The 22314-nt window shown below is 33.1% G+C and overlaps 12 protein-coding genes across 12 annotated transcripts; 9 read left to right on the top strand and 3 right to left on the bottom strand.

The window, feature by feature from the left end:
- Positions 1–55: 55 nt before the first annotated feature.
- On the bottom strand, positions 56–646 carry TVAGG3_0438290 (protein ubiquitination; the record flags this gene model as incomplete). Its single annotated transcript, XM_001328258.1, has 1 exon — positions 56–646. The coding sequence occupies one exon, from the start codon at positions 644–646 to the stop codon at positions 56–58; it is 591 nt and encodes a 196-aa protein (XP_001328293.1).
- Positions 647–1462: 816 nt separating this feature from the next.
- TVAGG3_0438280 (uncharacterized protein) lies at positions 1463–1754 on the top strand (the record flags this gene model as incomplete). Its single annotated transcript, XM_001328259.2, has 1 exon — positions 1463–1754. A coding segment is annotated over one exon (292 nt), but the record flags the coding sequence as incomplete, so codon positions are not given.
- A 3043-nt stretch (positions 1755–4797) lies between these two features.
- TVAGG3_0438270 (glycine-rich protein family) lies at positions 4798–5286 on the top strand (the record flags this gene model as incomplete). Its single annotated transcript, XM_001328260.1, has 1 exon — positions 4798–5286. The coding sequence occupies one exon, from the start codon at positions 4798–4800 to the stop codon at positions 5284–5286; it is 489 nt and encodes a 162-aa protein (XP_001328295.1).
- Positions 5287–5301: 15 nt separating this feature from the next.
- TVAGG3_0438260 (glycine-rich protein family) lies at positions 5302–5826 on the top strand (the record flags this gene model as incomplete). Its single annotated transcript, XM_001328261.1, has 1 exon — positions 5302–5826. One exon carries the CDS (start codon positions 5302–5304, stop codon positions 5824–5826), a length of 525 nt encoding a protein of 174 aa, XP_001328296.1.
- Positions 5827–7245: 1419 nt separating this feature from the next.
- TVAGG3_0438250 (glycine-rich protein family) lies at positions 7246–7869 on the top strand (the record flags this gene model as incomplete). The annotated part of the gene is made up of 1 exon (XM_001328262.1): positions 7246–7869. The coding sequence occupies one exon, from the start codon at positions 7246–7248 to the stop codon at positions 7867–7869; it is 624 nt and encodes a 207-aa protein (XP_001328297.1).
- Positions 7870–8518: 649 nt separating this feature from the next.
- On the top strand, positions 8519–9175 carry TVAGG3_0438240 (glycine-rich protein family; the record flags this gene model as incomplete). Its single annotated transcript, XM_001328263.1, has 1 exon — positions 8519–9175. The coding sequence occupies one exon, from the start codon at positions 8519–8521 to the stop codon at positions 9173–9175; it is 657 nt and encodes a 218-aa protein (XP_001328298.1).
- Positions 9176–10139: 964 nt separating this feature from the next.
- TVAGG3_0438230 (glycine-rich protein family) lies at positions 10140–10748 on the top strand (the record flags this gene model as incomplete). The annotated part of the gene is made up of 1 exon (XM_001328264.1): positions 10140–10748. One exon carries the CDS (start codon positions 10140–10142, stop codon positions 10746–10748), a length of 609 nt encoding a protein of 202 aa, XP_001328299.1.
- Positions 10749–11550: 802 nt separating this feature from the next.
- Positions 11551–12288, top strand: TVAGG3_0438220 (glycine-rich protein family; the record flags this gene model as incomplete). Its single annotated transcript, XM_001328265.1, has 1 exon — positions 11551–12288. The coding sequence occupies one exon, from the start codon at positions 11551–11553 to the stop codon at positions 12286–12288; it is 738 nt and encodes a 245-aa protein (XP_001328300.1).
- A 417-nt stretch (positions 12289–12705) lies between these two features.
- On the top strand, positions 12706–13374 carry TVAGG3_0438210 (ubiquitin protein ligase protein; the record flags this gene model as incomplete). Its single annotated transcript, XM_001328266.1, has 1 exon — positions 12706–13374. The coding sequence occupies one exon, from the start codon at positions 12706–12708 to the stop codon at positions 13372–13374; it is 669 nt and encodes a 222-aa protein (XP_001328301.1).
- Positions 13375–13813: 439 nt separating this feature from the next.
- Positions 13814–16539, bottom strand: TVAGG3_0438200 (uncharacterized protein; the record flags this gene model as incomplete). The annotated part of the gene is made up of 1 exon (XM_001328267.1): positions 13875–16526. One exon carries the CDS (start codon positions 16524–16526, stop codon positions 13875–13877), a length of 2652 nt encoding a protein of 883 aa, XP_001328302.1.
- A 997-nt stretch (positions 16540–17536) lies between these two features.
- On the top strand, positions 17537–18646 carry TVAGG3_0438190 (uncharacterized protein; the record flags this gene model as incomplete). The annotated part of the gene is made up of 1 exon (XM_001328268.2): positions 17584–18387. One exon carries the CDS (start codon positions 17584–17586, stop codon positions 18385–18387), a length of 804 nt encoding a protein of 267 aa, XP_001328303.1.
- A 1279-nt stretch (positions 18647–19925) lies between these two features.
- Positions 19926–22267, bottom strand: TVAGG3_0438180 (uncharacterized protein; the record flags this gene model as incomplete). The annotated part of the gene is made up of 1 exon (XM_051234113.1): positions 20238–21077. The coding sequence occupies one exon, from the start codon at positions 21075–21077 to the stop codon at positions 20238–20240; it is 840 nt and encodes a 279-aa protein (XP_051103843.1).
- Positions 22268–22314: the final 47 nt, after the last annotated feature.

The following is a 22314-nucleotide window of genomic DNA, read 5'->3' as shown; positions in this document are numbered from 1 at the left end:
CTAAAAATGATAGTTCTAGACATTCTTGAGTTATTTCTGACCTAAATTTAGTTATTTATAACTTGAAACAATCGACCGCTCCATGGTAACAACATAATTCAAGTAAAGAATAATCATGAATATATGATAATCGTCCAAGTGGATATAATTCGCAAATAAGTTTTTGATCTTTATCAAATTCTTCTCTTTCCATAAAAAAGATGAATCTTTCTAGGTCATTATCCATAATTGCTCTGCAAATTGTATCTTCTGTTTGAATATCTAAATTATTAAATATCCTTTTTTCGAAATCATCATATTTGTTTAATTTAATTCCATATTCTTTATAAAACAGGAAGTTATGTAATGTTGGTAGATTTTCGACGTGTTTTATTTGATAATCATCTGATATGAGTTTCGCAAGTTTCAAATATGACTTTGTATAGCGGTTATTATACTGGATGATATTTAAAATGTCTCTTAAAAGTTTTTTGGGAGGATATTTCTTTGAACCAATCAAAATTGTTTTGATCTTTTCATAAATAGAGTTTAATTCTTGGTCATTTTTCGATTTTAACTGATACAACGCATTATATAAATCAATTTGATGTTTAAGGATATTTCTCAATTCATTGTATTCAGTTGGAGGAATGTCTTGATCAGACATTATTTTTTTTAAGGAGATTCTTCGACCAAACCGTTTGTATCGTCAATTAGTCTGTACCTTTTTCATCTCGAAAACAAAAAATTTCGAAAAAATATAACCTGAGCTCATTTAGACTTATTGTCCAAGTCAATCATTTGTACGAAGGCTAGGGCTCGGATTCTAACTTTTTTGTCGACATTGGATCTCATTGCGGATAAATTATACTGAAACCTTAGCATTTGACCGGAAATAATTCACAGTCATCAAGTATACATGGAAATCTACTAATCTTTGGAGAGTTTGGATAATGTTTTGGCAAAATTATTATTGTAAATTTATATTTTCAAAAAATATCAAATTAATATTAACACTTTTAGAAACGATATGAAAAGCAGACTTTTTTTTCGTACACCCTCTCAATTTTTTTTCCAGTTTTCGTACTCATATGGTATTATTAGTTTATAATAATGATAGAGCTTCCGCTATACAGCAGCATTAAAATATAGCTGTATTGTGATTATCTCCTTGAATTTGAGAGGATTCTAAGTTTAATGTCAAGACAATCTCAATTGAATTTAGCATGAAAGCAATATATTTACTATTATATGATTGTTCATGATAGATCTATATTTGTTTTACATTAATTTACGAAATCTTATCAAAATAGCGTATCACAGGAAGTTGAATAATTATATCTTTTAGAAAACTGTGTTTGATTATGGTTACAATTGGTATTCTTTATTATTATGACTGGTAGCTCTATGCTTGCTCATAAATATGAAATATTATCAAGATTGAAGGATGAATATAATGATATGAGTGTGAATAAGTTGTTAAATGTATTTGTTGCAGACTATATCTCTATATCCCTGCAAGTACGTACTCAGATCTGGAGAATCTCTCACTTTTGTTCCGCAATGTGACATTGGGAACAATGTTTCCGATCTGAGTACATATTTGCAGGGTCTTGCAATTGTACCCTGCAAGTACGTACTCAGATCTGGAGAATCTCTCACTTTTGTTCCGCAATGTGACATTCGATATACGATTCTCGAAAGGAGTTTACATTTGCAATATACTATCATATCACATTGCAATTATAAACCCCTTTCGAAGAAAGCTTATTTTTTCATATCTCAATTTTGCATTAGAAATTTGATCTCGAAAGGAGGTTAAAAGTACAATGTAATACCATATAATATTGCAATCGTAAACTCCTTTCTAAAGTATCTTCTTTATAATATAATTTTATTTTCTCATTCTTCTTTAAACTAGTAAATTTTATTCACAATTTAATCTAAAGCATAAATATTCGTGTTTTGCAGATATGTTTTTTAACTAAAATCGTTTTTTCTTATCAAATTTTATATTTTTTCTAGTCCTTTTCAGTTTTTTGAATTTTTTTTGGAAATTTTTATTAAATTTCAATATAATTTAATTCTATTTCAAAGGTATTATAATTTTATTCATATTTATATTTTTAATTTTTGAATTCATACGATAATTATTCATTCAATTTTTAAATGAATGTTTTGATGGGATGAGCTTACTGATAATAGACTCATCCCATCAAAACATTCCCTTGAAAACTCTGGCCTTCATCGAGGCCAGAGCTCACAATTGATCTCCTCAGAGCCAAGTTCCTCAACGGTCGTCCTCATTAGGTTCGACCCGAGAGGAACTTGACTCTGAATGAAATTCACAAGCTCTGGCCTAAGGAAATGCCAGAGCTTCGCAAACAATCCTCGGGGCCGGTTTCCTCAAAGACCGCTCTGATTCGGGGCGGCCGGAGAGGAATCCAGTCCCGAGAGAGTGCCCATACGAAGCTCTGGCATTTGCAGTGACCAGAGCCTGCAAATACAATCCTCAGGGCCGAATTTGAGGGAGATCGTCAATAATGTTGACGATCTCCTCTCATCTCGGCCCTGAAAGAAAGAAATACACAGGTTCTGGCCTCAGAAAAGGCCAGAGCTTCGCTTACAGTCCCTAGGGCCGTCTTTCCCAAATGCCGCTCTGATCCCGGGCGGCAGGCGAGGAATCTGGCCCTGGGTTACTTACCAAACGAATCTCTGGCCCCAGTAAAGGTAAGAACCTGCAAATACAATTCTCAGGGCCGAGTTTTGACACAAACGTCCATTTGATGGACGTTCTTGTCAAAACTCGACCCTGAAAGATCTACATACATAGGCTCTGGCCTCAGCAGAGACCAGGGCCTCGCTTACAGTCCTCAAGGCCGGATTTCCCAAATGCCGTCCTGATCTAGGGCGGCAGGAGAGGAATCCGACCCTGAGAAACAGCAAACACGAATTTCTGGCCTCAACATGTGTCAGAGCCTGTAATGCTAATCCTCAGGGCCGAGTTTGGGGGAGATCGCCCACATCATTGACGATATCCTCTTATCTCGGCCCTGAAAGACATACAGATACAGGCTCTGACCCTTGTTGAAGTCAGGGCATCTCTATAAAGGGCAGTTTTTCTATGTTCTTTCATTTTCTGAAAGATCATGGTGAAAAAGCTCTCAAATTCTTTATTACTTCAAAATAGCACATGCTTGAGATTATAATTTTGCAGCAAATTTATTGATTGAATGCAAATATTTGATCTCAATATTTCAAACATGCAAATTTAGGGTTTATCTGTTGCAAATAAAATATTTGCTTAACGGAACTCTATTTATAATGAATAAACACTCTTTTTTATATAATAAAATATTTATTTCTTCATCTATGATAATTGAGTAAATTTATAACAATAATTGTACCTACAATAACAAGTACATATCATTAACATATATGATTATCTTCAAAACTCTATTTTAAAAAAGATGCCTAATTGCATATGCAATAAAAATCATGTTTTATAGATTAACACATTGAAATTGTACTTTGCACAAAACATTATGTTTGTACTAGTAAAATCTTTTAAACAATTATAAATAATCAAATATGATATTTGATGTGATATATGTCTAGACCAGAGATTGAAATATGAACACGAGAAAGACGAGTTCTGATCATAGGCAAACATTGGACATCACATACTATGCCCTATAAAAAAGTACGAAAACTGGAAAAAAAATTGAGAGGAGTACGAAAAAAAATTCTGCTTTTCGTATCGACTCACACTTTTATATATACAAAGCAAAATATTTCAATCTTCAATGTTTTTTTCGTAATACAACTTTTTTTCGGGTACTCTAAACAGCAATTGTATACATTTCCTTTTTTCTACTTGCAAACATAATGGTAATTACTAACAAAATAAATTTTCCAATTTTCAACAACTTTTGTTTTTTTGATTAAAATTTTACAAACTAAATGGAATATTGATTAAATTAATAACTTCAAATTGGTCTATGTACCCAATAATTTAATTTATTATAATTGTTTAGTCTAAAATAGTTATTCAATGTTAAGATTGAATCAATATCACACTGAATTGGGTCAAATGCCATTATAACAAATCAGCATGTTCTAGCCCATATATGCAACTTATTCTCCCATAGAATTCCATATATAAACTGTCTGTATGAAGATGTATACAACTTTTTTCGGGTACTCTATATATTCTATTTTTTCCAAATGTAAGTATCAAAAGTTGAAATTTTAAGAAAAGTATCCAAAGCAAATTATTTTGGAGCAATCTTAAAAATCAAATGTTAATATGGATATATTCAGTGTTTTAGATTTACAATTCATTTACTAAAAATCAAAAAATCTTCCATGGAGCGGAGAGATCACTAAAGACCAGCTTCGAAACACTTTAAAATTCATTTATCCGAGGGAAATACTTAGTATCTGAAGGCCGGAGCAGAATCAAAATCTCAAAAGTTGCTAAAAGTTGAATGTATTCGGAAAATGCAAGATATTTGAAAATTTCATGAAAAAGACCTCTTTTCATAAACTTGCATGTATCTAGTGAAATTTTGAATTATTCGGTGGTACTTTTTCAAAACACTAAATTAGAATCATATTAAATAGGGAGGTAATTTTACTTTTATAGTAATTTAAAATCTGATTTTTTATGAATTATAAAAAAAATCTGATTTTTTATGAATTATAAAAAAAATCTGATTTTTTATGAATTATAAAAAGAACCTTAAATGATAAAACGTTGTAATTGAAAGCTTCAATTCATAATCGATGTCCAGTGACGAGAAATGATGATGAACAATGTTAGAATACAAGCTATCCAAGAATGTAGGAACAAAGAACGTAACAAAGAATAAGAATCAATATGTGTTTGGTTATCCATGTCAAGATAATCAATATGATTGTAGTCCCTATACAGTGTATCTTAAACCAGGTTCATATCTTTTCGAAACATGGGGCTCAAGAGGTGATTTTCAAAATTGGTCTGAAAACCCATCGATCCCTGGATTTGGCGGATATACTTCAGGAGTGTTAACTATAGAAAATCCACTTATTGTTTACCTATATATAGGTTCGATTTCTTTTTTCAATTCGATCTTGGAGTATACAGGAAAACTGTACCTATTTGGCGGCGGATCATCCGATGTCCGTCTGTATGCAAATGAATCGTTTGATTGGTTCAATCCTCTCTCACTTCGCTCAAGAATAATGGTTTCAGGTGGCGGAGGAAGTGCAGAATGGCAAGGGTCAGCAGGAGGTCATGCCGGTGGACTTATTGGTGGCACATGACAATCAGATTGTTCAATGGCAGGATATTCATGTTCAGAATCACGATCCGGAGGTGGAACACAAACTTCAGGAGGATCTGCTGCACCAACTGTTGTTTCTCCAACCAACAAGTTGTTGACTGGATATCCAGGATTATTTGGAATATCTCCTGTAAACTATAGTTCAAATGATATGGGAGGAATTGGAGGAAATGGATATTATAGTGGTGCATCTGTGAATTATACAGGTTCTGGTGGTGGAGGAAGTTCTTTCATCTCAGGATATGAAGGATGTATTGCTCTAAATAGTTCATTAGATGAAACACCAAGTCCAACAAATTCTCCAATCCACTATTCAGGCATTTTCTTCACAAATCCAATCATGATCGAAGGCAACAAGAACATGCCTCTTTATTATAGTCCTTCATCACGTGGCATTGGCAACAAGAGTCGTGGCGCAATAAGAATATCTGTACTTTTATTAAAAATATGTTCATACAAGAATCTGTGTTTGAATTATCGATTTTTCCACATTTTAACTCTTGGATTTATTGCAACATAATAAAACATGATTTCTCAAGAAAATATAAATCTCTAAAATTAATGTTAGTAAAACACGTTTTAAGGTTATTTGTCAAAAATAAAATTTATACTAATTCAATACAACCACTTTTTAAATTTCATTTAAAAAGTGTTCGTATTGATTGTATAAATTCAAATTTATTCCAATTGAGTTGCAAAAACTTTGAGAGGCTCTCAAATGGCTCACTTGGAATAAATTTTTAATTTTGATTTTCATTAGAACACTAATAATTTTCTTTGATCTCCGGAGATTCATGCACTCAATCAAAGCCTGGTGGAGGAACTCAAACATCATGTGGATAAGCACCTCCAAAAGTTGAGGGTTATATTGGATATAAGGGAATGTTCGGAATAGCTCCCATTATCTATAATTCATATGATTTTGATGGAAACGGATACTGCAGCGGTGCATCTGTAGATATTACAGACAATACTGTGGGAGGAAACTCATTTCAGGATATAAACACTGTATTGCGTTGGAAAGCGCAGAAAATGAAACACCAAGTTTATCACTATCTTCAATCCATGATTTCAAAGTATCATTTTCAGAAAAAAAATATGATAATGTATATTATTCTTTTTTCTGATTTAAAAGTATATTCAATGTGTAAAAATAAAATTAACCTTAAATAATAAACCGTTGTATTTTATCATCAATAGCAAAGCTGAATTATCATTGTTATTGAGATCTATTTTAAATTATTATTCAGAAATATTCTTTACAAGTTCAATCGTGATGATGTATAAAATAGCCTTAAAAAACCATTTGTCAAATAAAATTGCATATTTGCAATAATAAAGATCTCAATCTAGGTTTGAAAAGTACTATATTATCACTATGAAAAATTTTCGAAGATAATCATTATTAGAAATCTGGAATGAGAATATTTCAAAATTTAATACTAATTTGCATGAAAAGTATCAAGAATCCTTTAAATATAATAGTTAATCATTTCAATATCAAAAAGCATATTTTGTAATGGGATATGATTGAATACAAACTTTCGAAACCAAATGTCGGGACTGAGAATGTAACAAAGTATAGAAACCAATATGTTTTTGGATACCCATGCCCAGATGACCAATATGATTGCAGTCCATATACTGTACAACTCCAGCCTGGTTCATACCTTTTCGAAGCTTGGGGATCAAGAGGTGATTTTCAGGGTTGGGAAGAAAATCCATCAATTCCAGGATATGGAGGATACACATCCGGTGTATTGAATGTAAACAGTTCATTGAATTTATACCTTTATGTAGGCTCTATATCTTATTTTAACGTAATGTTATTTTATAAAGGAAAAGATTTTTTCCAATTGGCGGCGGGTCATCCGATGTTCGTATATATGCTAATGAGTCTTTTGATTGGTTCAATCCTCTTTCACTTCGCTCACGAATCATGGTTTCGGGCGGCGGTGGGGGAGCTGAATGGCATGGCTCAACAGGTGGTCATGCAGGTGGACTTGTCGGAGGCATAGGACAATCAGATTGCTCCGATGAAGGATATTCATGCCCAAAGTCCAAATCTGGTGGAGGAACACAGATATCTGGCGGAACTGCCGCACCAACAGTAATTTCTCCTAATTCAAATAGACTTATTGGATATTCAGGATTATTTGGAATGTCACAATTAGACTATAGTTCAAATGATATGGGAGGAATTGGAGGAAATGGATATTATAGTGGTGCATCTGTGAATTATACAGGTTCTGGTGGTGGAGGAAGTTCTTTCATCTCAGGATATGAAGGATGTATTGCTCTAAATAGTTCATTAGATGAAACACCAAGTCCAACAAATTCTCCAATCCACTATTCAGGCATTTTCTTCACAAATCCAATCATGATCGAAGGCAACAAGAACATGCCTCTTTATTATAGTCCCATATCACGCGGCATTGGCAACAAAGGTCGAGGTGCCATTCGCATCACCATTCTATTATCTCAAGCATGTTCATGCAACAACAATATATGTTTATATCTCCGATTTTCTCATATTCTTTATCTTGGATTAATTGTTAGTTAATTAAACAATCCTACACTCGAAAATATTAATTTTTTAATTTTTTGATAATTTAAAAGGCAGAGTTTTCAAAATTTGGATTAAGGCTAAAAGTTAATTTTAAGGTTAACTGTCGAAAATTGTAGGTCAAATAAGGAAATTAGATCAGAATTTGAATTTTTTTTATTCAAATATATAATTCTCCAAAAAAGATACATTCCTTTTATTGATATTGATATGTAGATGAAAGTAAATAAATATGATCGAATATTGGCTTTCAAAGCCAAATATTGGGTCCCTTAATGTAACACATGACAAAAATCAATATACTTTTGGATATCCATGCGAAAATGATTTCTATAATGATTGTACACCATATACGGTATTACTTAGAGCCGGATATTATCAGATTGAAGCATGGGGGTCTGTTGGCAGATCTCAAACACTTGAAGCAGGTCAAGCTATTCCAGGACTTGGAGGATATACATCTGGTATCCTGAAAGTCAATGATACATTAAAGATATATCTCTTTATTGGCTCTATTTCTTATTTTAATTATTTAATAAAAAGAGAACAAAAATTTTATTATTTTGGGGGTGGATCTTCCGATGTCCGACTTTATGCCAATGAATCGTTTGATTGGTAAGATCCTTTATCTCTTCGTTCAAGAATAATGGTTTCGGGCGGTGGTGGTGGAGCTGAATGGCCAGGATCCATTGGTGGAAATGCAGGTGGTCTCATTGGTGGAATTGGCAAAACAAACTGTTCTTATCATTCATGGGATTGCTCGACTGTGAAGTCCGGAGGTGGAACTCAGACCTCTGGTGGAGCTGCATCGCCATCTGTGCATTCTGATGATGAAACACAACCATCTGGTGGATCTTCACCAACCGTTCGATGGATAACTGGTTTTCCTGGATTGTTTGGTATGGCAAATATTGATTATGAATCTGCAGATTTTGGTGGGGTGGGCGGAAATGGATACTACAGCGGTGCATCTGTGAATTATACAGGCGCTGGTGGTGGTGGAAGTTCGTTTATCTCAGGCTATGAAGGATGTACTGCACTAAATAGTTCTTTAGATGAAACTCCAAGCCAATCCAACTCGTCGATCCATCATACTGAGATTTTCTTTACAAGTCCAATAATGATTGAAGGAAATAAAACAATGCCTTTATATTTTAGTCCTTCTTCACGAGGAATTGGTAATTCCTATAGAGGAGCCATTAGAATCACAGATCTTTCATTTAAATTCTGCAGTGATAATCTTGAACTTTTATATTTTCATGCGAAACATATTTTCATATGTTTATTTGTTTTCAACTCCTAGTAAAATGAAATAGTTTGAATAATCTTTTTAGATTATAAAGGTTTTATATTGTTAGTTTGAGATTACTAATTGGTTTCGTAGTTTGAGATATGTTTTTATTGAGATTTTGCAATAACAAGTTCACGAGATGGTGGCTTTTCTGTATGTGGTTTAAAATCTCCTGTAAAAGGTAATTCCTGCTTTAAGATTAGGCAAATCATAATGCAAGAACAAAAACTAATACATTTTGATTGAATACAATAATATTGCATTAATTTCATGACATATAACATAGAACAAATATGACGTTATCAGTAATGAGATCTCATTAATGATTCAAAGGAAAAACCGATATCATAGTTCAATGCATAAACATCTATTAACCAAAATGAATGACGATATAACCCTAAATCTGGAATGTGTATTATTGTTAAATTATTGTATAAGGTTTTTCTTAAATAAATGTTTCTGTATTGCTTACACTTTAAAATTTCGTTCTCTGAGATACATTCGTTTATTAGACTTCATTTTCTTTTGAAGTTTATCTCGATGTATCTACGATTATGAGCTTTGACTTGATAAATTTGACACTGTATGGTGTACAATTATATTGGTCGTCTTGACATGGGTAACCAAATAAATACTGGTTTTTATCCTTTGTAACGTTAATTGTACCCACATTATCCTTAGAAAGTTTGTAATCTATCATTCATAACTTTATCCGGGTTCTTATCTATTTGAAGCTTGGAAAAAAGAAGAATTTGGTTCTTCCATTCCAGGTTATGGTGGATACACTTCTGGCGTGTTAAGTACAGATCTGCCACTGACTGTGTATCTATATGTTGGTTCGTTTTCGTTTTTTAATTCGGTTTTATATTATGAAGGAATTGATGACTTTGAGTTTGGAGGAGCATCTTCTGATGTCCGACTATATGCTAATGAATCGTTTGATTGGAATAATCCTCTATCACTCCGCTCACGAATAATGGTTGCTGGCGGTGGTGGGGGTTCTGAATGGCCAGGATCCACAGGAGGCCATGCAGGCGGTCTTGTTGGCGGCGTGGGCCAAACTGTTTGCAAAAATAGTGGCTGGGATTGTTCATCTGTGAAATCTGGAGGTGGAACTCAGATCTCTGGTGGATCTGCTGCTCCAACTGTCCAATGGATATCTGGTATTCGAGGTTTATTTGGTAAATCTCCGATAAATTATAAATTCAAAGATATGGGAGGAATTGGAGGAAATGGATATTATAGTGGTGCATCTGTGAATTATACAGGTTCTGGTGGTGGAGGAAGTTCTTTCATCTCAGGATATGAAGGATGTATTGCTCTAAATAGTTCATTAGATGAAACACCAAGTCCAACAAATTCTCCGATCCACTATTCAGGCATTTTCTTCACAAATCCAATCATGATCGAAGGCAACAAGAACATGCCTCTTTATTATAGTCCCATATCACGCGGCATTGGCAACAAAGGTCGAGGTGCCATTCGCATCACCATTCTATTATCTCAAGCATGTTCATGCAACAACAATATATGTTTATATCTCCGATTCTCTCATATTCTTTATCTTGGATTAATTGTTAGCTAAATAAATCTATAATTTATGTGCATGCATATGTAATTAAAACAACTTAACAATGAGAATAAATTTAATTGAGCATTACATAATCCAGATGGAACTTTTTGACATATTTTACACAACCTTAAAATATAAAAAAAATGTAATCAAGAATCATCATAACAGATAATAATTGACCAAGAATTCAGAAAAGTTTAAATAACATGAAGAATGATTCAGTATAAGCTTTCAAAGAATATTGGTTCAAAAAACGTTACAAAATTTAGAAATCAATACGTATTCGGCTATCCTTGTTCAGAATCTTCTATCCATTACTCAGGCGTTTTCTTTTCTAATCCTATTATGATTGAAGGAAACAAAACTATGCCACTTTACTTTAGTCCTACATCACGCGGTATTGGTAACTCCAACCGAGGTGCAATCAGAATTACGGTTCTCCCATATTATTTATGTACTGATTATGAGTTTATATACTTTTCTTCTTCTTATATTTTTCAATTGTTATTTTGTTCCATATTATCAGAATAAATGAATGATTAAGAATAAATATTGTATTTCAAATGATTCAATATTTGAATATTTCAAAGACAAAAAGTGAATTCTATAAAAAAGAATCGTTGAAATGAGTAACAACGGCTATAATTTCAATATGACAATATACTTAGAAAGCAAATTCAATAATGTAAGAACAAAAATTCAATTGTGTTTTAATACATGCTTTCCAAGGATAGTGGAATATCGCAATTGCAAATTAGATTCAATTCAGTCAATTTAAAGAATTTTCAGATTTGTATGAAAAAGAAACTAAAATATGATAAAATATAACCTTTCAAAACAAGGAATTGGTACACTTAACGTAACTCGTGTGAAGAAATCATATACATTTGGATATCCATGTAATGATTCATTTTACGAATGTACTCCATACACAGTTACCTTAAATCCAGGAGATTACCAAATCGAGGCATGGGGTTCTGTTGGACACTTTCACGTTCAATCAGATCCTGCAATTCCGGGTCTTGGTGGGTACACATCAGGTGTTCTGAAAGTAAATAACACAATGAATGTATATCTTTTTGTAGGATCCACTGCTTTTTTTAATCTCCTGAAACAAGAAGATGATCGAACATTTTGGTTTGGAGGTGCATCATCCGATATCCGTTTGTATGTCAATGAATCTTTTGAATGGTCAGATCCTTCATCTCTCCGCTCACGTATTATGGTCTCTGGAGGCGGTGGAGGTGCCGAATGGACTGGATCAATTGGCGGAAATGCCGGTGGTCTTATCGGTGGATTTGGTCGTTCAGACTGTCATACATATGGTTTTGATTGTACATCTGTGAACGCTGGAGGTGGTGCTCAAACCTTTGGTGGTTCTACGGCCAAATCTGTGATCTGGATTTCTGGTATTTCTGGTTTGTTTGGTAAATCTCCTATAAATTATGCGTATAAGGATATGGGAGGTATAGGAGGAAATCTCTTAATTTCACGGGTGCTGGTGGTGGTGGTAGTTCATTCATCTCAGGATATGAAGGATGTGTTGCATTGAAAAGTCAGCTAGATGAAACTCCAAATCCATCAGGATCTTCTATCCATTACTCAGGCGTTTTCTTTTCTAATCCTATTATGATTGAAGGAAACAAAACTATGCCACTTTACTTTAGTCCTACATCACGCGGTATTGGTAACTCCAACCGAGGTGCAATACGAATCACTATCCTTTCAAATAAATTATGCTCTTTTAATAGGCCAATATATATATATTCTTTTCAATTGTACCAATTTTTATATTGCATCATATTATAAGAATAAAATATGAATTAATTCCATAAAATATAATTTTTATTGATCGGATCGCTATTGTCAAAAAATTACATGAAAAGTGACAATTACTGTAATCAAAAACAACGGCAATTTTCGCCTCAACTGTAGCATTTTAAAAATTAAGAACGATAATCAATGAAGAATGATCCAATACAAGCTTTCCAAGACTGTAGGAACTGAAAATGTTACAAGATTTAAGAAACAATATGTTTTTGGATATCCATGCAACGATAATCAATTTGAATGCAGTCCTTACACAGTTTACCTTCCTATTGGAAGTTACCAGATTGAAGCATTGGGTGCTCGAGGAAGTTATGCATCTTGGAAAGAAGGTCCATCATATCCAGGATATGGTTTCCTTACAGTAATTCCTTTAGAATATATGAAGACATTAACACAAGATATTATTGAAGAATTATTATGCGGAGATAATGAAATTTCAGCTTATCAATTAGCATCAATTCTTCATTTCAAGGGTAATTATACATTACATAATCGTATGTTCATTAAATGCATTGAAGAAATGACAAATAAAGAAAGAATTTCTTTAATAAGGTTCATCACAGGATTCACATCAAAGCCAGACAAAATTACTGTATATTTTATTGATGATGGCAGAGAACATGATATGATCAATGGTCTTTTACCATATGCCCATACTTGTTTCAAGTCAATCGACATGTTTTTATATACATCATATGAAGTAATGCTTTCAAAGTTGAGAACAGCTATTGAATATGGATCTTTCATTTCAGATGGAGTATTTAACTTCGCTGCATATATGGGAGATATAAATTTGAATTCTGACTAAATTATTTTATTTTTATTTATGAATTATTAGGAAAATATAATTTTCATTTTTAAAATTGTTGAAATTATAATTTTATTTCTCCTAAATTGTACTCATTCTAAATGCATTATTATCTACATAACTTTAGAAGTTTGTGCTGAAAATGGATCCATGCCAATTTTATTCGAAATGAATGAAAAAACGAATATAAAAATCCCCAAAAACACCCAGAAGTAAGATAAATTAACACATTTAATCTATAATTATATTCATAGACAACATCCATAGTTGTAAATGTTTTATGTGATGACCGTGTTCCAATTATGTAACTGAGTCAGGAATGATGTTCACAAAGAAGTGGCAAAAGATATCACCTGAGATAATCTTGACACAACGACAAGTAAGGTGACGAAAAGCTGGTTTTGTGAAATTCTGGATGTTCTTACATGAATTATTAAAATTCTTTGTGTATATATATAAAAAAACAACATAACAAATATTATTTACAAACTAATATAAAATTATTTGCGTCTCAGTGCAACAGATAGTCTTTGCAAAGCAAATTCTCTGTTGAACAGCTGTGTTATAACTGCTGATGAATCTGCAGGAGATAATTTATAGTTTCTGGCCCAAATTGAATCATTAATAAAGCCCAATTCAACATTTTCCCATGAAACACCGCCGACATTCCTATAATTAACAACTTTTCGTTGTTGGTATTGTTGTTGAGGTGGTGCTGGCATTCTATTTTGTTGAATCTGAGATGGAGGCATTGGCATCATTGGTTTTTGAGGAGATTGATGTGGAGGTGGTGGCATCATCATTCTGTTCCGTTGTGGAGATGATGGCATCGCTATTGGCATCCTCTGTGGTGAAGATGGAGGAGATCTTGAAAATTGAGGGGGGAGAGATTGTGATGATGGGGGAGGTGGTATCGTTCTTTGTATTTGAGGGGGAGGTGACTGCGATGATGGGGGAGGTGGAAGTTTAAAGGGAGTTTGAGGAGATTGAGGTAATTGTGGTTTCGGTATTGGCTGATTTTCTGCATCTTCCTCATCTGAAGAAGAAGATTTCTGGTTGTCGTCGTTTTCTTCCGAGTCTCCACCTTCAGATTCGTCTTTCATCTTCTTAGCGATTTCATCCATCGAGTTTTCGTCTTCTTCTTCGTTTCCTTTTGATGATTGCGATAGTTCTGGTTGAGAAGATGACCTTGACATCGCTTTTTCTATGTCTTCTTTTGTAAATGAAACAGATTTCGTCATTTTACGGCCAATTCTCTTATCAGAGTACTTGTCATAGCACGAAATAATCTTCAAATCCGCAATAAATTCTCTCAAATCCCTCTTTTTGAACCTTTTAATTGGGCCATTTAAGTCTTTGAGGTCATTATGAGGTAATTGTACCAGCATTTTGATATGTCTGCCCTTTAGATACTTCACGAAGTCTCTCCAATCATCAGGATTTTGAAATTGATTCTGATCTAAGTACAAACTCTCCAAATAAAAGTTTTTGTCAAGGAATTTCTTAAGCAAAGGGAATATATCATCTTGTATACACTGATTAGATATATCAAGTAACTGTATTCGCTTATCTACTAAACCATCCAAAATTCTTCCAACAGCTACGCCGATTTTCTTGTTTTCTCGGCCTTGAACAACCAATTTCTTGATTGTTTTGTTGGAAGAAATGAATTTTAAGAAAGGGTCCATTGAATTATCCGAAATCGAGAAACAACCTGACAAAGAAAGGTACTTTAGCTTCTTGCATGCAGCCAGGAAATCGAAGAAACCTTGATGGAGTGGGTTTTCTTCCCATTTGAAAGCAAATAAATTTGGTATTGGATATTTCGAAATTTTTTCGAAAAGAACGAGCTTTGCTTCAGTTTCTATATCAGCATTACTAAGATCTATGACGACATTAAGGTCCGGATTCATCGAATTATGCGAGAAAATGTTAATAAACGATAATAAATTGTTTCCAAACCATTTTATGTTTGTACCAATGAATTTATCGAACTTCTTTGGTAATTTCATCTTCCGTGGAGGCTTCATCTTGCAGTAATTACTATCACAATAAATCTCTCGTATACGACAATTCTTGGTATTTGCAATTTCTTTGATTGTAGGGGTGATATCGACATCGTTATACGAGAAATCTAATTTGATGAGCCGTGGAAGATGTTGGATGGCGTTTTTGGCCGATGCGCCTTTGACATGAGTTATTGTTAAAGATCTTAACGCTTGGAATTGATTATTGTTAGCGAAAACCTTTATAATGGGATAGAAATTGTCAACTGACTCGTTAAAACCAAGCTGAATGATCGGTTTCATCCTCATTAACTCAATTAACAATGAAACTTGCTTGGAAGTGACTTTGGATTTGTTAAATAGTAAGGATTGAATCTTAGAATTAGGGTTCTGTATAATGGCTTGCAAAAAACTGTTAAAACCATCCGAAATTTTGTCAAAAATTTCAATTGACGTAATAAAGTTAGTTCTGCGTATGAAATTGGCGAGAGGTGTCCATAAATTATGCTCTGTAGTCTCAGGAATGATTAGAATCTTAATAAAATTGCATACATCAAGAGATTCAAAAATTAAGTCAGCGTAAGGTTCGAAACCGGCAATTTCGCCAATGTTAAATGCTATAACTGAGTTATTCTTGATGTCTTGTGTGTATTTGTTAAAGCTTTGGAGAAATTCTGGAGTTGGAATTCGATCATTTGCTCGGCATTTGAAAAGAAAGCGTTTGTATTGTGGATAATACTTGTCCATGTAATCGGGGCTAGGTATGTATTGATCTGATTTGAACATCGGTAGCTCGGACATTAAGAAAACGTTTACGAGGTTCTTCATTATCTGTGTGAGCATGATTCTGTACGCTTGGTCACGGCAATGGAATGTTTGATCTGAGTATTTGAGGATAATTTCGTTTTCTGCTGGAGAATAAATTTCTCTAACACGATCCCATGGTATTAGAGTATCAAATTGGATCTTCTTTGTTAAGAATTTCGATTTGTATAAATATGCACCATAGATTGTGGCCAAAAAGATCCGATGTCCAACTTTTCCGTTTTCTTTAGGCTTTTCAACTTTCCTAATGAAAAGTATTGGTTCTATTAGAGCATCTGGTGGATTTGGGAGTGACTCAAGTAGACGCTGATTCACTTCCATGGTTGAAAAGTTTCTAAAATTTCTGAGGAGTTGGATCTATTTTCAAATCTGCTTAAATGTGAATAATTGAACTGATTGTGTTATGTTGTATTTTATATGAAAAGTCATTATGGCAATTTGTCATTTTTCAGAAAAAAAATTTACAGATGGTTATCAGTAAATCGCCTGCATATGAAACTCTTGAAAGTAAATGGAAATAAATCTTCGGTTAAAATGAAAAAATTAAGAACTCATCAAAGATTTGCAAAAAAATTAACTCATAAACTAGATATAAGGAAGAAATTTTAACTCTTCAAGGGAAATGGAAAGAAAAATGAAAATAAAGAAGAAAAAAAGAAACATTTGCTTTTATTTAATTTTATGAATATGGCACTTTTCGTCGATTTGTTCTTTTATTAATAAACGGAAATAATCATATATGAAAAGAATACGGATTAATTCTTTTGTAGTCATTAAATCAAATGCACAAATTATTTGTAAGTTTCCATTTTGTAAAAATTATAATAAATATTGAAAGAACTATTCAAAATATCAATCCACTTTTTGAAATAATTTCTAATGTTTTGAATTTCTTTTGACGTGATTATTGAATTATAATATTATATCAACAACTGAATTTAGAACACATGTAATTCGAGTTGCAAAATAATGAACGTTATGGATTTTATTTATATATCAGTTTGTTTAATTACAAATAGGCTAATATGTTCGAAATAAATTCAATTTAAAATTTGAAAAATAATTCAAACCATTCAATAACTCATTCAATCAAGTAAAAATCAATTCAATTTCTAATTTAACTGACAACAGAAGCTTTATAATATCTTACGATAGTACATTTGATCCCATGACAAAATTGAATTAAACTATCAAAAGTTATTTAACATCCCCATTATACTATGCATTGAATCGGAATAATAATGTACCAGATCCTGCTCACAATTTTTTTTCTCTCAAAGAAGTTGGCCAATTCAGGAATCATTTAATATAAGATATCTAGTTAAATTACTCAAAATCGTATCATCAAAAAGTTTTTTATCGTCAATCAGAAAAAAATATGGATAATCAGTATGAGAGCCTTGAAAGATTAATCCTATTTGTTTTCAATTCACATGAATCAGCTATAATCTCAACAGACAATATATACCAATACATTCAGGGATTAACCTGCTCAATTCGCATTGACAATGATTGGACACCTTCTACCGCAATATCCAAGTGTCAAATTGTTCAGGCCTTGCAAGAGTCAGACCGTTTCGTTCATATAAATCGTTCAGCGTACGATCGTTGGGCTTTGAGTCTCCAATCCACACTTGCGATCTCAGATACAGCATTATTCGATATGATAAACAGACTCCTCGTAGAAAACGGTCCTCTTTCCATTACTCAAATGACAGCTATGGCCGAAATTCCAGATGTCGATAGTCGAAAATTGATGAGGTTTTTCACAACCCACGCGGCAGAATTTTCACCAACTCATACCGGAACATACTGGTTTAAGAACACACCGGAACCAGAAGTCCAAGATTATTGCTCTCTTGATAACGCCATAAACGCTGCACTTGGCATCCTCAAAGAGGCACATCCACAAACAATAGCAAGAGCCTTATGCCTTTCAACGGTTAGTGGTTCCAAAATTACAGAATCTGATGTTTCATATCAACTCACTCATAATCCGGATTTATATCAAGAAATCCGTCCGAATATCTTCAGAGTTTCCAGATTTATGAAATTCAGATCATCATTTAAGTCCGAGTCGTCAGAATCAGAATCAACCTCAGTTGAAAGCAGCGAAGCTGTTTTCAATCCATACGATTTCTTCAATGATCACAGTCCGATTCGTTTTGCGCTTACAGTTTAAGTTTTGTATGTATTTTTATTTAAATTTGGCAAGTAATTTTAAATTTGTTTTTAATTTCTATCTTGTCTCCCTCTCTTTTGATTAAAACTCTTTCATTTGAAAAATAAAAAGCATTTTATATATTTATATATTGTTGGGGCATTTTCTTAGGAGAGGGTAAATTTGAATACCATTCAAAAGTAAAAATTCACAATTTGTTCGATTTGGACATATAATCTATTATTATATATAACGTAATTAAGAAAAAAAATAAAATGACCTGCATATATTAATTATTTAGATTGCAAGATTCAAAAAAGCTATTAAAATTAGAGACTAAATAAATAGCGAATTGATTCATATGGATTTATGTAATTGTGAACATTAAAAGAGTTTATTTATTGATCTAATAAAAAAAGATAAAATATTAATGAGAAAATTGAAAGAATAGAGTGTCCCATTCACTCGTGTTAGTCGCAATGTATCATTCTGGGAGACATTGCCTCTGCATGTCTCCCACAATGGCACAATGTTCCTTGGAGAAAGACCTGGAAGGGGGTCCTTTCTCAAGGTCAGGGCCCCCTTCTAGTCTTTCTGGTCCTGGAAGGAGCGCTTCTGACTGGTCTGTGCGCTGCTTCCAGGAAGATCAGGAGATTGCTCGAAGTTCGCGGCAAGTGCATTCCGACACCACAGATGCACTTGCTGCAACATATAATTGCGAGTGTCTGCTGCTTTGGTCAAAAGAAGCAGCAGACACTCGCAATGCGAACCGAATTGTCCCAGAAAGACCTGGAAGGGGGTCCTTTCTCAAGGTCAGGCCCCCTTCTAGTCTTTCTGGTCCTGGAAGGAGCGCTTCTGACTGGTCTGTGCGCTGCTTCCAGGAAGAACATGAGATTGCGCCAATAAGCTCCTATCAACAAATTTTGACTAAAAATATAAAGTATCCTTTTGTGATTTAACGAATAGCTCAATTTTAAAATAGATTTGATTCTAATAATAAATTGAATGAGTTTCGCTTACGTTTAGAATTTAATGATTTATATGATTTTTTCGTTCACAGAAGAGTCATTGATATCCAATATCAAAAAAACAGCAAAGACACACCATAATAAATGATATTGAAGCTAAATATTACATATTTCAACATATCTAAAAAATTATTATAAGATTAGATCTCATGCAATGCCGAGCAGTTTCCTAAAGCATAATTACTTATTTATACAGAATCAATTATATAATATTCACATTGCAAATTATATACATTCTCACGAAGCAACATGAAATAGACTGTCCGAATTTGAATTCAAATAGAGATCTACTTCAAAAGGATTTCTTACAATATGTAATCTCGATGTTGATCACTGGAATACAAGGGATGCACGTAATTTACAAATTGTTGCAAAAATAGTAGTGCAACAAAAATTTTATTTTTAGCTTGTCACTTGATATATAACAATTGCAAAAACTCAATCAAAAATAGGATTTGAACAACTTTTTAAAATTGTGAGAAAAATTCTATCGGCACATTCTATTCAATTTTAAAGTATTTCTTTCATATTCCAATCGATTATTCAATATTTGCCAATCACAAATTTTAGTTCAAAATTCAAAAATCCCTAATTTTAATTTCAGATGAAATCTCGCAAAAATAACATTGTTTTAACCATATAAATATATATTTTATATATTGTATAGTGATTTTTTAATATTTTTATGAGTAAAATCGAGAGTGAGGAAATGTGGACTACAAAAAACGATAGAAATGAATAGTTTACATGGGAATTCAATACTTACAAGTATTCAATGTCACTTTTGTGCTCGAGATTTTGACTCTAGTATATAAAAAAAGTAAACCAAGAGTAAAAAAAAACTTATAATTCCATTTCATCTTCAGCATAATCATCTTCTTCTTCATCAAACTCATGGAGCTCTTCTAATGGCTCCATATTTTCTTCTTCTGGTTCAGGAATATCTTCTTCTTCCATTCCTTCATCCAATATTTCGTTTTCAGATGGTAAATCATAAACAGTTGGTGATAACAAGCACTTTGTAGGATCAGGAGATGTCGGTATATCAAGATACTTAAAATCTTCATGACTTGTTGATACATATTTAGGACGTTTAGAATCAAGCTTTTTATGCTTTATCTGTTTCGTCGGTGTTAATGGCTGCATTGTAGGGGAATCATTTTCATCATTATTATTCGATTCCGCTTTGTTTTCAGGATTTGGCATTTTTTCATTTTCTTTCAAAATTTCGTTTTCAGGGCTATTTGAGGGTTGGACTTCTTCATGCTTCTGTTCGTCTATCAGTTCATCATTAGATTTGTCGTTTTGGTCGTTTTCAACCTTAATTTGATTTTGATTTTCTTTTTCTTCTTCGAAAACCTCAGATCCATTGCTTAACTGTGCCTGATCTCCGAAGATGGAATTTTTAACAAGGTTATTGAATACTGTTGCCGATATAGAATCCTTGATATTCGCTGAATCCGTCGAAGTTACAATGTGTTCTATCTTTTTATCACTGATTGTGACAATAGGTCGGACCATCTTCAAGGCGGCAAGCTTTGTAGGGCTCGCTTTTACTTCTTCGTCTTGAATTTTCGGAGTTTTTGGTTTAATTTCGCGAATTTCTTCTTTCTTTTTAGGAGAATACATCTCCAATGAAGGAATTATACCTGGAAAGAAGCGAGGAAGTCGTCTAGGAGCCATTGTTGAGTTCATATCTTTCTTTTTTCCTTGATTTAAGGTAGATTGGTAAATTAATCTGGTCATAGCGTATGGATATATGATATCATTCTCTTTTTGATAGTTTCTTTGTGTTTTGCTGAGTTTCATCGGTGAATTTGTTTCATTTTCTTGATTTTGCTCTTGAATTTCTGAATTTCCCTGTAATAATCGTTCTGCCTTTTGTTTTGGAAGCAATTCGTCGTGGTAATAACGATAAATTTCAGGAGATGGGTTGAAAATTTTAGTTGGCGTCAATTGGCCTTTATCATCAGGTGTTTGGACAACTATTGGTTTCGTAGATAAAGGCTTTTCGCAAATAACGGTGATTGTCATTCCAGGGCATATATTTTTTATATTTGTAATCTCTTCATTTGAATCATTTATGAGTTTGGAGACTTTCCAATCGTATCTATGGTGGAATTTTATCTGGTTGAGTAATGATTTCATGGTTTTTGGTAGTAATATCGGTATAGATTTCTCATTTTCTTTTTGATAATCGAAATGAATAAAAATTGAAGAGTTTCTGTCAGGACTCTGTGGATATTTGTCGTTGGGAATGTAATCTGTTTGGCTTTTGACCGTTGATTTGTGAATAATCATTTCATATTTTACAATTTTACTTAATTGAGCTAAAAGTAGCTGAGAATGGTCGCCAATTGCGAAAGCAATTTCATTTGTATTCATAACTACGTCGCGTGGACTTGGCTGGCTATCTCCAAATATGATGTTTTCGAAATGACTTGGTTCATCAGGTTGTACGTCGTCCAAAATAGACAATTCGAGTCTATTCTTGCCAAGCTTGCCTTCATTAATTAAATTAACAATGCCACGAAGATGTTCAAGCTTGACTTGTAAAATTTCATCATGAATATTATTAAAAATTGATTCGAAATTCTCGATAACCTCGTTAATCACTTCGAGTAATTGAGTATATCCGTTTCTGCATATTGCAATATATGTGTACTGTTCGAGATCTTCAATAATTGATTGAAATCTTTCTTTTTCAACGCATGTCTTTAATAATTTTACATATTTATCATAATCGCTTTGAACAGTTTCCAGAGATTTAGTTATATTTTGCTTCCAATTCTCTAACTGTCTCAAAGATTCTTCTTTATTCATCAAACTATAAAAAAATTATTTTTGACAGTTTACAAAAAACATTTTTTTCTTCAATTCCTTAATAATTTTGACAGTTTATATTGATAATAAAAAGAAA

Source organism: Trichomonas vaginalis, chromosome V (genome assembly GCF_026262505.1).
Source record: "Trichomonas vaginalis G3 chromosome V, whole genome shotgun sequence".
NCBI lineage: Eukaryota > Parabasalia > Trichomonadida > Trichomonadidae > Trichomonas > Trichomonas vaginalis.
Note: the sequence above shows the minus strand (reverse complement) of the source record. Positions and strands in the feature narration are given on the sequence as shown.